A 15,662-nucleotide genomic window follows, 5' to 3' on the forward strand; every position below is an offset into this window, starting at 1 on the left:
GCTGGTACAACGGTTTGGGAATGCACGGACGATGTTTAGCACGCGACTGGGACGTCATCGCGTCGCGACCATGTTCAAGACAGCTCTTGAACATTCCATCATGACTTCTTCCACGAAACACTCAACTCTCCGTTCTATTTTTCCTACCATGCTGAAGTCTCAAACAACGATAACTATATTACAGCGTACCCTTGAGAGGCAGGTCACGAACCGCTTCACCCGTCAAAGGATTCCGATACCAATTCTCTTCTGGATCGTTCAAGCACTCGCCCGCTGTCACCAGCTTGAACCCACACTCCTTCGCGTTTTTGATCATGAATGGCGTCCAGCGATACACCGATTGATTGTGAGTATCATGCGCTAAGCCCATCCAGGCGCGGACTCCCTGACGGTTACCCTTACTCGTAATTTTTGCCATAAAATGTTCTTCGGAGAAGGTATAGTTACCTGCCCAATCTCGGCCCTCGATATCATTCGAAGTCTTTTGTCGGAGTCAGTTTGCTTCTTCATGCCATCTGCGAAATAGCGGGAGCCTCTACACTCACCACATGATATCCGAGCTCTCCGACGTCGGTCTGGCATTCGGCCCCGCAAATGTTGTAGGGTGGGCGCATGTACGTTGGGAAGAAACCCAAGATGTCGACGAACCCAATCTCTCCTTTTATCAGTTCATGTCTCCGCTGTTGCGAATCCAGCTGGTCCATGTCTGGGTGGGACCAAGTATGTCCCGCAATCTGGTGTCCTTCATTGTACATTCTTCTTATAATCGCAGGGGTCTTTTCGCTGCGATGATTGACCAAGTCATCATATAGCTTGATGCCTGAGACGAAAAAGGTTGCCTTGGCATCATGCTCCTTCAGTATGTCAAGCAAATCGGGGGTCCATTGTGAAGGGCCATCGTCGTACGTAAGCGCGAGTGTATTCTCCACTGTGCAACTTCTGAACTTCTTCCCATACGGAACATCTCCAAGCCTTGGCCTTGGAGTAGCTGACGTGTTAAATCCCGGTGGCCATTTAGAGCCATCACATGCTAGTCCAAACTCTTCGAGGCACATCGGTACGCCAAGATGATTCGAATCAGACATACGGTAGCCCTACGCGTGCTGATTAGCAGGGTGATGGATGCGGAAGGTTTTTGGCTACTCACATCTTCCGAGCAGCACTGGTTACAAGACGGTTGGCGAACTCCTGGTCCACACCTTCCATAGGTAAGGTTCGTGACGCTGACGAGTGGCTGTGCTATGGGACATACGTTGCCCAGCGGATAGTAGTAAAGTGGATTAAAAGCACCCAATGCATTACTCATGGTGGGTTGAATATCTGGCTGACTGACTTGGGGGATAGTTCAGCTTTTGTAAATCACATTTCGGTGGTAGCAATGTAAGGTAAGACGATTGCGTGCGCTTCTCGTCGGAATTTCCATGTTCGAATTAAACGTTGGTTGCGATACCCATCCTCACCGCTTTTGGATCTTGAGACTTCCATTAGCCACTTGAGCCGCACGATACCACAGTAGGCCCGATGTCAACGGATTCGTTACAGAATTCGCCGGTCGTGCTGCAGGAAGGATCTTCCCTCTCGGACATTTACGCGGGCCGATAGTTTCGTCCCTCCGGCTGAGTACCTTCCTTCAACTAATACTGGATATCCAAAAGGTGTATCCCACGACACAACGGCCAGCTGGAGATAGTTAAAGAACCTTCTGTAAACGGGACTCGGGCCGCTTTACAATAGCCGTCCAGTCTGTCATCGATTCCAAACATCAACCCGCACATCTGACAAGGTATCTAGAACATTGTAATCCAGACCGGGTTGTTTCGCAGCTACCACAATTGCGTCAAATGTCTTCAATACGTCCGGTGTCCATGAGCTTTCTTCCAGTTTCGGCACCTCAGGTATGGTCTCCTGGTTTACCAAAGGATCGCAGAACATCAGGTCTACTTCGCCAGATTGGCGCATGTAGTTGAGTAATTGCAATCCGGGCGAATTGGATAGATCCGACTGGCCAGACTTGAATCCGACTCCTACTACGAGAAGACTGGGTCGGCGTGTCGCACCGTGCTTGCGCTGGGTGTTTTCCAGTAACGAAATGAGAAGCTGGCTGGCGATGCGCGAAGGACGTGATATGGTTCGTTCATGAGCTTGCTGGAGGAATGGAAGACTGCAAGTCGACATGAAGTATATCGGATTTACGGGTATGCAATGACCGCCAATGCCTAGTGAGGGATACATAGGCAGATATCCAAAGGGCTTGCTTGCGGCGGTGTGTGCCACCTCGAAAGGATCGATTCCCAAACCCTGACAGGCGTCTGCCATCTCGTTCGCGTAGGCGATGGCTATGGTCCTTTGACAGTTCTCGTACAGCTTTGACATTTCTGCGACCTCGGGTTTGCTGACTGGTATGACGGTGTCGAACACTGTCTCGTACAATCGTGTGATAGCATCCAGCGAGCCTGGAACGATGTCGTCAAGTCCAGAGACGACTTTGGGAATCGATCTAGGAGGGGGTTCAACTCGGCCAGGGTCAATCCTCTGTTCGGGTATCTGTCAGTCGTCGATCTTCCCCTCTATGCGGGCTGCTTACCTCTGGTGACATTCCGGCAAGGATACCGCGCGATGCAGCCAGTGGTCCAAGGAACTTCCTCGTCATCCCAACTGCGACCGTACTCTCTATCACCACGATGGACTCGTTGTTCACATAGTTCTGGAGCATGGCTATTGCGCTGCAAATGTGTGAGGAGTCAACCTTGCCGTCCACTCCTACGGTTGTCGGTACGCAGACGAGAAAGTGAGACGCATCTTTCAAGTCTCTCTCATCGTTTGAGAGCTTGGTATGGCGTTTCGAAGAATACTTCGAACGCAGTCTCTCTATACGCGGAGTCGATATATCGTAGCCAATGACCTGAAAAGTGGAAGAGAACACTTCCATAAGATGTTCTCCGACATAGCCTACTCCGATAATTGCGATGACAGGCCCTTTGTCATAATCATTCAAGGAAGGTACAAGCAAATCGGTTGGACTTTGAGATGCTGTGAACGCTGATGAAATCATGTTGCAGAAAAGACGAGTCAAACCAACGAATGCAATTGATGAGTGAACACAGGGGCAGATATGATGTGAGAATTTACGGTTATATTGGCGGTTAGGTAGTCAGTTCATCCTAACATCCGTAGTCCCGCAAGGCTGCACACGCACATGCATACGCACACTCCAACTCCGTCTTGAGACACCAGACTATATGATTGTTGACAAAATTTAATTCGGCAATGTTACACTAAATGCGAATCTCGATACTTCCTAAAGTTAGCTTCGGCACTGCAGCGGCCCGGAAGTCTGATATCACCGGGGTCACTCCGAGCGGGTGCGGAATCAAGACGGGAAAGAACTCCAAATAGACGTTTTAGGGAAGACGGACCTGCATATGCAGGTCATGATACGACGATCTTGTAACCTGGTGCCTGGAACTACTTCGGAATTGTGTTTTGCATTTTATCCTGGTGTACACCGCCTGACACCACTATCATACCCAACGTTCTAGATACTTGAATGATGTGGAGACGACAACGCAGATCGCCTCTTGGCCCGTTATGCACCGAGAGAGTGTGCAAAGTGCTAAAAATCGCATGTTGCTCTGTCGCAGTGTTCGTCTACCATACCACCAAACATTACGTCCGTAACGATGGAAATCCTAGAGACCACGAGCTCGGGGGCTCATATTGCGGGAAACATCAAGAGTACACCTAACAACCTCCGGAAACGATCCTTCTTCTTCTCGTCCCGGATTTTGTCTAGCGCAATCGAACACCTGCCAACCGTTGACGCGCGGCGGCTGAGGCTTGAGAAATATGTCGTACTAGCTATTTTGATACCGCTGAAGTAAGTGAGCCACCATTCAAGGTACAAGAATAGAATCGCTAAGTACCAGAATGTAGTTGCATCCTTATCTACATGTTCACAAATTGGTCCAAATTCTCTTGGTACTTGATTCCAGAACTGATGCTCCGCATTGTGGTGGATTGCACCGAGATAACGCTCGTCATTATCTTCTTCATCATAAGACGATTGTACCGGCGCCAACCAAGAATATCAGAGAAGCCAGAGAACTTTGTCTACCTGCTATGTTGCTATAACGAGTCCTATCCGGAACTGATGACCTCATTGGATTCGTTGGCCGAGCAGCAGTTATTAGATACCCACAAGAAAGCCATTGTCGTGATCTGCGACGGCCGAGTCAGCAGCAAGGGTGAACCCAAAACAGCTGCTGCCTATTTGAAAGAGGATATTGTTGAGCGTCCGTCAAGTAGGTCCATGGCTCAGGCGTATACTGCGTGGGACGGTGCTCCCATGGACGTCGAGATCATCGAGGGCGAGTTCAGAGGGATCCCAATCATCTGCGTTATCAAAAACGAAAACCGAGGCAAGCGAGACGGCATCGTTCTTATTCGATCGTTCATGCGCAAGTTCAACCAGCGCCATTCGAGCCCTTCGTTGGCGATGCTTTCATCCAAGCTTTTTGCTGAACTGAAGAACTTTCTGGAAAAGGCGTCCATCCAGTCTCTGGATTATGCCGTTGGAATAGACGCAGATACCAGGTTTGACACGAAGTGCGTCTTCAACCTGATACAGACAGTAAGAGAAGACGACCAGTGTCAGGGAGTGACCGGCTACATCCGACCGGATCCTAAAGCCTTGGGACCATTTTCATTTTCTTACCTCTACCAAAACGCCGAGTATCTGGTTGGTCAGCACCGCCGTCGCCTCCGTCAAAGTCTTACTAGCAGGAAGGTGACCTGTCTGCCCGGGTGCTGCCAGTTGTTGCGGGTCAATGAATATACCTGCGGCGATCATATCTTGGGCAAATTCGGACATTACCCGAAGGGCACCGATGGCTTGTTCCGAACGATCCGATCTATGATGAGCGAAGACAGAGATCACATATGCCTGGTTCTCTCAGAGTACGCCGATGTCCGGACACGCGTATGCCTCGCTGCGCGAGCGTACACAACAGTGCCGAGCACTCCTTCGGTCTTGCTGAGTCAACGGCGTAGATGGACGTTAGGGCCTCTTACCAGCGATAGTCTCCTTCTTAGTCGTAAGACGACAGGCTGGATCGAGAGAGTAGCCGCATTCACGTCCATATTGCATTGGACCGTAAACCCAGCGCTCTATGTTTCAAGATACTACCGTACGTACCGCTGTAGTTGCAACTGATGATACTGTTCTGACATCAAGCCGTAGGACAAATTGACAACCAAACAAAATTCTACCTGATTATTCTTGAGAACTATCGGCTAGTTTACGACCTGCTGGTCGTCGTCGCAGCCTCGGATTCGGTTCCTGACATCATTCAGTCGTTTATCGGTTTCTGGATGTATGGCTTCTTTGGGCCGACTGTTAATTTTGTCACCCAGCTCTACACTTTGTACAAGTTGGACGATTTCCGGTGGGGCAAGACACGCATAGGTGTCGCGGACAAAGCGAAATAGAGCTGTCATAATGTTCCAGGGCTTGTTTTGGTAACAATACCACGCGTAGGACAAGAAAGTGGAGAGGCTGGGTTTCTTTGTTCCCTCCCCTTGCTTCTTGAACCCCTGAACTAGTCGCGCCTACCAATCGGAACGCCACCTGTTCTCACCCCTCTTGATACCTGACAGGGCTGTGAGTGAAACTTCCGACAACTGTTTGTGTGTTTACAGTTTGTTCAGCTATTGCATCTACTTCTTTTACGAGATAACCTCTTCTAGCAGACGACTCGTTGAGATTACTCGGTAAGATGATCCCGTGCTCACACCTTCTCGCCTTTGTCTCGACGACCTGACAAATTCTTCCGTCACCATGGCTTACATATTTGCCCGGCATGGCATTGATCGCCCCTCTCGTTAACGTCCTCCGTAGTACAGGTAGAGTGCTGACACCGGTTACTCTTTCGCCCGACACAGATACTACCCGCGAGCTGAATGGCTTACTCGCCCTACGGTAGCGGATGTTAAGTAGTCCGCTAGATACGTAGCACGCAGCCATGAACGCGCGCAAATGTACCACAGTAAATGAGGCTCAATAGACCTTGGCGTTGAGTCAGTCGAAGGTTTTTGCAGGCGTGTCAAGCAGATGATAAGGCCGCCCTGTCTGTCAACCACGCCTCAGCCACGGCCTGACATCACCGTCGATCAACAACGCATCACACCAAAACGCGGCTCCGCTCATTTGCTCCAACGCGCAGTCCATGCGTCTGCGCAACGGGGAATTCGAATGCGCAATGAGTTTGTCAGATTTTAGAGCGACGGGATGTCCGTTGCAATGGCAAAGTAATCACATTCACGGATATTTGGCCGTCCCGCGGCCAGTAAGGGAGGCTTGCTGCGACCAGCAACCTTGACAGCCTCGCTGTGCCCGCCGCCAGACCGCCCTGTTACCGCCACACTGGAAGGGCGGCGTAGGTATGGACGTTGCAATTTGCTCCACGATCTACCCGCAGGCATGTACATCCATTCTATGTAAGGTAGCCTACCCCAGGTTTCTTTCGTCCCGTTTTGCTTTCTCTCACCCGCCCGAGTCTTGATCCAACTTTGACCCACTTTTCCGGTGCTCACTTCACTACGCTCGACACTGGAGGACAGTCGCCGTACATGGCTCCAGTTCCAGCTTCACTCTTATCTGAGGTTTAACAAGATACGACATCATGGCACCACTTAGCAACATGGATTTGCTCGCCTTGGCAAAGCGCTTCCCCGGAACAGCTACGACACGCACTTCACCACCAACAAGAGAGAGTATGACGACGGAGGGCGGCTTTCTCGAAGCATGGGCTCAAGGATATAACGTTGGCAGCTTGATTGTTCTCATTCTGATCGTCTTCTGCAACTACCGCTCTGGCATATGGCTTCACAAGCTTATTCTACTCGAGGTGAGTTTTATGGGTGCCGCGGCAAAGTGCTATTGCTTTTGGGTGGTCGCATGACCGCTTACTGGAAAGTTCCACTATGCCAATCACTTCAAGGCACATACGAGGTACTGACCGACTCAGCTTGTTCTTGCCATTTGGCATGGCACCTTTATCTTCGTCGAAGACCCCAACTACGGCTGGTACCTCAGCTCGACTGCAAGCCTGCTTTTTATATCATACTTCCTCCACAACGTTGTATCGTGGCTCAAGATTCGGCCATTCTTGCCAGTCTGGGGCTCTCGATTCTTCATCATATCGTTACTTTGCGTTCAACCATTCTGGATAGCGGAGGCATGGTCAAATTTTGCGTACTTCAATCAACTCGAAAGCGGCTCCACGGTCAATCTTCGCATGCGACCTTGGGAGGCTTTGGTTCGTGATCCATGGTGGATCTTCACTACCTGGCGGCTCATACATGCTATCAAGAAGACTTATACCTTTAACCTTTGGACTCTAGTCGGCATAAACAGGAGGTTCGGCGTCATGCTGGCATGCATGATCTTGTCGATTGTCTTCCTACTAACCGACATTGCTGTCAGCGCCGCGAAGGTAACAGCCAGCAGCGGTATCAACCCATACTGGCGGTTTGCGCTTGTGTTCAAGTGCGCATCCGATACCATCTTCCTTGACGACTTCAAGTCCGTCCTAGATGATATTGTCGCACGCAAGTTCAGCTCCGTCGGTGACTCTATGCGTCGCAGCTCGATACCAGGAAGCGGGCCCCATAAGCGCTCGCGCTCGACCTCGCGCAACGACGAGTTCATCGAGTGCAGCACTCTCGAGCCGCCCGAGCCTTTGCCGTCGTATAGCGACCCTCCTAAGACCATGCCGCGGCCGAAATTCCGCTCTCCGTTTTCGAAGACACATACAGCACCAGAAGTTCCAACCATTCATATACAGCAGGCTGAAACTGAATCGTCAAGGAACCCGAGTCAAGATAGTTGGGACAGTCAAGGTCCCGTGCTACCCAGACCAGCGCACACTGTGTATCGTAACCCAGAGTTGAGAGCGAACGAGAGTGACGGGAGCTTGCTAATCGGCAGGCTTGTCTGAGCAAATTTTGGTGGCTTGCGAGATCGTGAAACATCGCGGTCGGGCCTTTCACGACTCTTCATATATCTATCAGCGATAGACGAGGTATCGCATTATTCGCGCATCTCATCAAGCGTGCTTTTGAGCATACGAAAGCCTTTGAACTTACAGGCTGTGGAGCCTTCGAGCATGATGGCTTCCTTATTGCTGAAGTGAATAGCAATACCCAGTAAGTCTCAATCCGAAGTTTTTACAGTGAGGGCGCTGCTGACAGTTGTACCAGAAGCGCTACAGCTTGCGAAGCTGCGAGCACCAGCGCCAAATTGACGAGGTGCGGCGCGCGACAACGGAGCAATAATCCGAATGGAAGCGACAGTCGAGGAGATTGGAAGAGCTGGCGAAAGAGGGACAGCATCTGAGAACGATGCTTTGCATGATACCCTGGCGCAGTCTGAACTTTCATGCCATAGTAATGAGCAAGTGAATACATAGTATTTACCGTTCGCATACAGCTGTCGCACTTTCTTCGCAAGCCTAGCACACTTTGCAAAACCCCGCGTACGGAGAGTCTTACGGCGCTTACGTCCACGACCGGTATTACACGATTCGTCGTATCCAAGCTACGCGCTAGCTCCGCCGTCGTAAGGCTGATTTCGTGAACACGAATATCCGCCTCAGCCTCCTGTGCTTGCCTGACGAAACTTATGCCTTCTTCTAGCATTCTAGAGTGAGAATTCATACGACTTCTTGCTTCGTGTGGCTTTTTCCACGGACTCGGACGCGTAATGAAGAAGATGTTGAGGATGGTTTTGTGAGCATCAACAAAGTCGGTGGTATGTTTCGATACGAAGCATGAGAGTATTGCGAGGATGTTCAGCGCATAAAGACGCTCTGTTATTCTTTCTCTTATCGAACACTTGCAAAAATATTTTAATCATTCTCATCGAAGACCCTGCTTCCACTACCAAGCATGGGATCACGAACAACTCCATCTAGCACTGCCACTACACCAGAATGTACCACCGCCATACCCGGTTCCTATGGCTATGTTCCACCATCTTCGTGTAACGCGCTCTACCTCTACAACCCTTCCTTTTCCGCAGCTGTCGTCTTTACCCTTCTTTTTGGTCTCCTCACGATCGTGCACATCTTCCTTGCGATCCTCCACCAAAAGAGCTTCTGCTGAGTGATCATCATGGGCGCAATCTGGGAACTAGCATCCTTCATCTTACGCACCCTCGGCACGCGAGACCAACAGAATGAAGCATACGCAACTGCATCAACATTGCTCTTCCTACTAGCGCCACTATGGATCAACGCATTCGTGTACATAATCGCTGGCCGACTGGTCTACTTCTTGCATCCCAAGAAGAGACTTTGGGGTATCAAAGCAGTGAAGATGGTTCGGTGGTTTGTGTGGCTTGATATTCTTAGTTTCATCGTCCACGCAGCCGGTGGATTGATAATGAACCAAGAGGATGGGGCGAAAGTAATCGAGATAGGCAAGAACGTGTACATGAGCGGTGTGGGTATACAGCAACTTTTCATCTTGATATTTCTGGGCATGATTGTAAAACTTCATGTCGATGTGCTGGGGTCGGGGTGCGACGGCCAATTATGTGACGCGAATGGCAGCTGGAGATGAGTTGCGCGATGGAAGTGGCTGACATATACGCTGTATGCCGTCCTTGGGCTCATCACGATACGTATCATCTTTCGGCTCGTCGAGTTCTCGGCTGGTATCGATGAATCAGTGAATGTGCTTATTGGGACGGAAGGCTATGCCTTAGGATTGGACGTCGTTCCTATGATGTTGGCACTTTTGCTGCTAGCGATCGTTCATCCAGGGTTTGTGCTAAAAGGGTCTGACAGCGAATTTTTATCGCGGAAGGAAAAAAGATTGAAGGAGCAGATAGAAAGAGACGGAACAAATATCACAAAGAGCTGATTCTATGATTATGGGGGACAAGCTTGAGATGATGTGGCAAGTCATCAGGTATGAGGCTCAAGATAATGAAAGATGCGGTGCTTCGTATTGTCATCTAAGCATTATTGTTATCTTCTGTCTTACACGGGCTTCTTCATATCCAACCACGTGGCGCCTGAACAGTAGGGTGTGGTAGTTGTGGTGAGCTACTCAGTTGACTCTGACCAGAAACTCTCCACCCCGTCTTTGGTAGCAGCCTTATGCGGAATTTTTTCGTCTCCTGCGAACTATCCCAGGTTTTCGGTTCGGTAAACTGGGCCTGCATTTCCTTTGGTAGGCTGTAGATAAGGGTCGGCATCGCAGACGTCTTCCAGATGCCTGCTCCTGTATCCTTAGACGTTTTGACGATCGTTGAAACCAGAAAGACAAAGCTTAGGACCAGCAAGACAAGTGGGAATGTGAGCCATTCCCACCTCACTAGCACGAAAGTTTCTTTGGAGAAGGCATGACCATCAACGTCCTGATGACTAGGTGCTGATCGTATTATATTCGTCAGCGCTGTAGCCAGCCTTTCCATGTGTCTCGTAACGTTGTTTGGAGCAACCCACGGGTTGAAAAAGAGCGTCAGATGCCATGGGGGGCCGGTCCTCCATGTCTTGTATCGCAGAATAGGAGGAGCTGATTCGTTGGCCTGAGTAGTATACGCTGGGAATATATCGGTGAAGCCCTGCATTATCGACAGAGCGGTGGTGTTTGAGACTCCAAATTTGGCAGGCTTGGAACCATCAGTGATATCTTCTACTTCGAGAGTAATATCATCCATGTAAAATATGTCGAAATACTCCCCAGTCTCGTCATTGGCAGGGAAGGATTGCCAAGGGAATGGGCCAGCTGTAGTGTTGAAGACTGTGTCAAGAACCTCCTCACTATACCCACCCGATGTGTATGACGATCTCATGGTTTTTATGCACCAAGAGAGATGACACTCTTGCGCCACGGGGGTCTCGTTTCGGTACACAGATCCAGCTGTACCATCGCTCGTGGATACGATGAAAACGTCTTGGATCTTGTGACGAATGTTTTTGAAATGGACTGAGCCATTACCATACAAAGGTTCCTTCGAGGTTACACGAGTCAGTGGCAGAGTGCGCATGACAAGGGCTTCGCCGGCAGTCAAATTGCCCGTGTCCCATAGATATCCTGACATCAACGTCGGATTGTCACTTGTCGCATTTAGGAAATAACCACATGCCGTTGCGTTAGGATACGGCTTCTCAAGATCGAACAAACCCTGTGAATCTGCTGTCCAGTCTACAGTGTGCGACAAACATGCGAATGAGAGATCAGCGGATATGTCCGCACATTGACTGCAAACACCAAGTGTTTTGTATGAAGGCCATGTACAATTGCTGGTTGGGCAAAACTAAACATAGTTAGTGTGCGTAACAGCATTTAACGGAGCTGCTAGATCAAGGATGAAACCCGCAACGTGTAGCACTTACAATGGAGATGTCGGGGCGAACAGCGTTTCCGAATAAGACTGGCCGAATCCCGTCGCCATAGGAAAACTTTTCGATCACCAAGAACGTGTCCTTATCGTCTGAAGCATTCTCGATACCGTCCAGGTACTCTTTTGGCCAGCCAGTTTCGTATGTGTATGCCTTAGGTGCTGCCGCGAGAGTTGCCTGGAGAGTCCAACGGTCAGAAATCTCGACGACTTGTTGGAAGAATGTATCGATAGCAAGGAGCAGAAGTATCAAGAGAGCACCAAGCGCTGCTAATGAGCGGCCTTTGGTACGATAGAGAAGCATTAGTGCCCCTAGTGGGCCACGAGAGGCTTTGTCGAAGATCTCGAAATCCCACATAGCTTTGGAGTTGTGAAACCAGTTCCACTTCAACTGGCCGAGAGCCTCAGTTGTTGGAACTATCAAAGCAGCAGAAGCAATCTTTCCGAGCACGTTAGTCCAAGTAAGGAAGGCACCGCTTGAGGACATTGGTTGGTCTTTGATACGGACATATATCAAGACTATCGCGATCATGGAACATGCGCTGACGAGCCAACTCGACACTTCAAACAACCATCTCTTGAAGATGTTATCGGATGCGTTGTATTCTGCTAACTTTCTCTCGATCCGTTGTGTGAAGTCAAGCGATGTTTTCTGGTTTTCCGATAGGTTTAGCGACGCAGGCGTACACGGTCGTCGATATCGATCGCTTTGTTGTGTGATTGGAGTAGCTCGCTGCCTTGTGGCTGTCGAAATGGGAGCCATTACTAAAGGGCTTGCATTGATGTATCGTGCGCCGTGGTCGTCCATGGGAATTGTGAGGGATGATTATAGTGTGGGAAAGACAGTCCTCGATGCTCAAAAGCAAAGCAACGGTGAAGCAGAGTCTACCAAGTTGTATAGGCTAAATAAGTAGGCTTTACTAAATGTCCAGCTAACACGAGAGGATACCGCCAAGTTGCGCGTATACCATCCGAAGTTGAGCGTGCGCTTCGTTATCGTACACCTATAGGAACTCCGCTGTTAGCGCTGCGGCAAAGCGACAAGCTAACAGCTACTGCGCGTGGTGACCAGCATTGTGACGTTGCCGGACCGGGTATTGCGATATTAGACGCAGTCGGGAACTTGTATTCTACCTATTGGTCAAGAATGCAGATGGAATCTAATCAATGAGGTTGGAACGACGATAGGAGCTACAAGGGCGAACGGGGGGTATTGGCCGAGCTAAGCCTCAGCAAGCGAGATCGGCTTTGTGGTGACAATGGGAGCCTTGTATATCGCCGAAACGGGCATCAACATAAATCGCTTTCCGCCATATCGATTTGTTCATAGGTTACAGTACCGCTGAATGATTCATAGCATGTCATGATGATAAGAGCAGCTCTTTACAGGTCTTCACTCTCTTTAACGAATCTTCATTGTTCGCATGCACGTATCATAAGCGAAGGCTTGCAGCTATATGAAACCTGGCGGAGCCGTTGATGCGGGCTGAACCTGACCAGACACCCTCCATCCTTGTTTCGGCATTAGTCTGATCCTGACCTTCTTCGATCTCGACGTCGCCGACATTGTGAGTCCCTGTTGCAAGTCTTTCGGTAGACTGTATATCAGCGCCGGCATAGCCGAAGTTTTCCAGGTGCCGATTCCATCGTATGTTTGTTGTGAAGTTTTGATCATCGTGGCTACCAAGAACACAATACTCAGGAGAAGCATGACCAGAGGAAATGTGAGCCAGCCCCATTCAACTCTCACATATGTCTCTGGCGAGGAAGCGCTTCCAATGATCAGTTCGTTGCTGTCGGTATCTGATCTGACAACATTCGTCATAGCCCGTGCTATCCTTTCCATGTGATAAGTGACATTGTTGGGAGCAAGCCATGGATTGAAGTGTACTTCTCGGAATCTTATCTGGTCCGTAAAGCTAGTTCGGACTTTCAGGTATGGCTGTGCAGAAGGATCCGAAATAGTAATCAGGGATGGAAACACCTCATCCAGAACAACGACCGTGAGTAAGAACGTATCATTAGAAACGCCGAAAGAAGTAACAGGAGTGTTGTTAGAAGGTGGGGTTATTGTGATGTTCTGACTGAAGTCCTGGTAGGTATCGCCGTTCGACATCTGCTCGACGTACCAGGGGTACTCGGTTTTGGTTGTGTTCGTGAAAGTCTCAATCACCTGCTCTTCATAACCTCCCTGTGAGTACGAGGAGAGGAGAGTTTGGACGCACCAAAACAAGACACATTCGTGGGCGATGGGGGGTACTTTACGATAGACGCTGGTAGCAGAGCCGTCAGCTGCGCTTACGATGAGTGCATCAAGGATGGGGTTGTCGATGTGCTTGAAGTTGATAGAGCCTCCGTACAGCGGCCTTCTGAGAGGATTCGTGACAAGTGGCAGTGTGCGCATGAGAAGGGTCTCTCCGTAAGTTGAATCGGTGCTGTTCTCGACCCTGTAGCCCGACATAAGTACAGGAGATGAACTCGTCGCGTTCAGGAAGTAGCCGCATGCAGTACCTAAGTGGACATATTGTTAGCCGCAGTAAAGTTTGTTAGGTGATTAGTTGACTGCATGGTTTGGCATGATAAAGACTGACGGCAGTGATGAAAGGCATGTCTCACCATTGGAATATGTATCTTCCGTTCCAGGACCAGTGGCATTTCTGATCCAGTCCATCTTCATGTTAAGGCAGTGATACTCAAGAAGATGTGAAACGTCTTCGCAAGCACTGCAAACTCCCAAAGACTGGTAGGCCGGCCATTCACATCGACTAGTGGGGCACACAAGTGGTATCTCTGCTTGAGGGCCACCCTCCGTAAGCAGAGGGCGCGTGCCATTTTTGTCATACATGAATGGATCCAAGGCCCTCTTTAGATCTTGGTTCATCGTAGACAAAGGCGTGTCGGCATAAGTGTTGTCATAGGTAAGCACGTCGGAAGGGGTATATCGTATACTCCGCGGGATAGAACTATTGCCCTGCAATATCCAGCGCTCCTGCAAATCCGTTACTTGCTGGAAAAAGGTGTCGATTGCAAGCAGTAGAACTGTCAACAGAGCACCTAAAGCAGCGAGCGACTTGCCCTTTGTTCGGCACAACAGCATAAACGATCCCCATGCGCCTCGCGATGCTTTATCGAAGATTTCGAAATCGAACGCATCTCTAGACTTCTTTCCATGAAACCATGTCCACTTCAGCTGCCCAATGGCCTCTGATATTGGTAGGATGAGTGCTCCAGAGGCAATCTTCGAGAGGATCGTGATGATGGTCAACCCGGGAGGCCATTTGTCGAGAGGTTGATCATGAAGATAATAAAGCAATCCAATGATCGCGCCTGGTATTGCCATCAGCATACGTACAGAACATACTGAGCCGAAGCTATCTTACCCATGCAGACAGCACTTGTCGACACGCTGATGATCTCGAACAGCCAGCGTTTGAACACATTCTGGGACGTGTTGTACTGCGCTAGCTTCTTCTCGATGCGTCCTGGGAAATTAAAAGAACGTTTGTCATGAAGGGATGCTCGATAGGATGGTGGAGCTGGTGTGTTCGAGCCTTCATTGACCGATGGGAAGTACGGGTGTTGCGGCTGCGTGAGTGAAGGGGGTGGCTGCCTTCCTCGTTGTTGTGACATGATGCGTATGTTCGCTTGACAGGAATTTGTGAATACATGAGCGGTCAAGATGTGATGCTTTACAGGGCGTGCTACAGTTGATCATTGGCAGCCTCCTATAGTATGTCAATCCACATAATGGTCGAGCGCTTAACAGTTGAGCTTCCTGCAGCTCGTTTAGGAAGTACACCATGATTGCGACCCGGACTTTCAGGATAAGTGAATGATCGTTCAGGTGTGCATGTAGAAGACTAGGCTTGAGCGTTGGCGAAGCAAAGATGGCCTGTGCTTGCTTGGCAGTGCTGCCAGACCTATGAGACCGGGAAGTTTAGCGCCCGCAGCTGATTTCGCGGGGATAAGGTGCAGCGGACTCGACTAAATGGCCAAGGTCACGGTAGCGCTCGGGAGTAAAACTCCCTAGCTACCGTATGCCGAGTCTTTGGGAGCTACATGGAGTGTACCATTATGTGGGGATGAACAAGTGTAAGCGCCGGGGCTGTTATCGCGAGTAAGCTCTACAGTAGCGGGTCACTCAACGCCCCGGGTCACTCAACGCCCCAGTTTTACTAGTAAAAGTAGAAACTTTAATAAGCTATATCTTCTTTAATACTTAATATTTTCTAAAGACTTTTTAATATGTATA

The 15,662-nt window shown here is 49.7% G+C and overlaps 7 protein-coding genes across 7 annotated transcripts; 3 read left to right on the top strand and 4 right to left on the bottom strand.

Annotated features, from left to right (window-relative positions):
• Nucleotides 1-178: 178 nt before the first annotated feature.
• On the bottom strand, nt 179-3,052 carry CC77DRAFT_935786 (vi polysaccharide biosynthesis protein vipA/tviB; the record flags this gene model as incomplete). The annotated part of the gene is made up of 4 exons (XM_018534459.1): nt 179-481; nt 546-1,094; nt 1,891-2,532; nt 2,585-3,052. The coding sequence occupies 4 exons, from the start codon at nt 3,050-3,052 to the stop codon at nt 179-181; spliced, it is 1,962 nt and encodes a 653-aa protein (XP_018386342.1).
• A 628-nt stretch (nt 3,053-3,680) lies between these two features.
• Nucleotides 3,681-5,487, top strand: CC77DRAFT_1061482 (chitin synthase; the record flags this gene model as incomplete). The annotated part of the gene is made up of 3 exons (XM_018528439.1): nt 3,681-3,877; nt 3,934-5,186; nt 5,240-5,487. The coding sequence occupies 3 exons, from the start codon at nt 3,681-3,683 to the stop codon at nt 5,485-5,487; spliced, it is 1,698 nt and encodes a 565-aa protein (XP_018386343.1).
• A 1,096-nt stretch (nt 5,488-6,583) lies between these two features.
• CC77DRAFT_91446 (hypothetical protein) lies at nt 6,584-8,026 on the top strand. The gene is made up of 2 exons (XM_018533661.1): nt 6,584-6,905; nt 7,026-8,026. Exons 1-2 carry the CDS (start codon nt 6,681-6,683, stop codon nt 7,995-7,997), a joined length of 1,197 nt encoding a protein of 398 aa, XP_018386344.1. The 5' UTR covers nt 6,584-6,680; the 3' UTR covers nt 7,998-8,026.
• A 100-nt stretch (nt 8,027-8,126) lies between these two features.
• CC77DRAFT_91537 (hypothetical protein) lies at nt 8,127-8,943 on the bottom strand. The gene has a single exon (XM_018533671.1). It carries the CDS (start codon nt 8,713-8,715, stop codon nt 8,227-8,229), a length of 489 nt encoding a protein of 162 aa, XP_018386345.1. The 5' UTR covers nt 8,716-8,943; the 3' UTR covers nt 8,127-8,226.
• A 3-nt stretch (nt 8,944-8,946) lies between these two features.
• Nucleotides 8,947-9,924, top strand: CC77DRAFT_1031284 (hypothetical protein; the record flags this gene model as incomplete). The annotated part of the gene is made up of 3 exons (XM_018526654.1): nt 8,947-9,103; nt 9,164-9,564; nt 9,637-9,924. 3 exons carry the CDS (start codon nt 8,947-8,949, stop codon nt 9,922-9,924), a joined length of 846 nt encoding a protein of 281 aa, XP_018386346.1.
• Nucleotides 9,925-10,057: 133 nt separating this feature from the next.
• Nucleotides 10,058-12,584, bottom strand: CC77DRAFT_989290 (hypothetical protein; the record flags this gene model as incomplete). Its single annotated transcript, XM_018536286.1, has 2 exons — nt 11,406-12,584; nt 10,058-11,326 (listed from the first exon to the last, which is right to left on the bottom strand). The coding sequence occupies exons 1-2, from the start codon at nt 12,216-12,218 to the stop codon at nt 10,058-10,060; spliced, it is 2,082 nt and encodes a 693-aa protein (XP_018386347.1). The 5' UTR covers nt 12,219-12,584.
• A 222-nt stretch (nt 12,585-12,806) lies between these two features.
• On the bottom strand, nt 12,807-15,438 carry CC77DRAFT_989293 (hypothetical protein). The gene is made up of 3 exons (XM_018536287.1): nt 14,791-15,438; nt 14,027-14,737; nt 12,807-13,921 (listed from the first exon to the last, which is right to left on the bottom strand). The coding sequence occupies exons 1-3, from the start codon at nt 15,038-15,040 to the stop codon at nt 12,864-12,866; spliced, it is 2,019 nt and encodes a 672-aa protein (XP_018386348.1). The 5' UTR covers nt 15,041-15,438; the 3' UTR covers nt 12,807-12,863.
• Between the last annotated feature and the right edge of the window lie 224 nt (nt 15,439-15,662).

This window comes from Alternaria alternata, assembly GCF_001642055.1.
Source record: "Alternaria alternata strain SRC1lrK2f unplaced genomic scaffold CC77scaffold_10, whole genome shotgun sequence".
In the NCBI taxonomy this organism is placed as follows: domain Eukaryota; kingdom Fungi; phylum Ascomycota; class Dothideomycetes; order Pleosporales; family Pleosporaceae; genus Alternaria; species Alternaria alternata.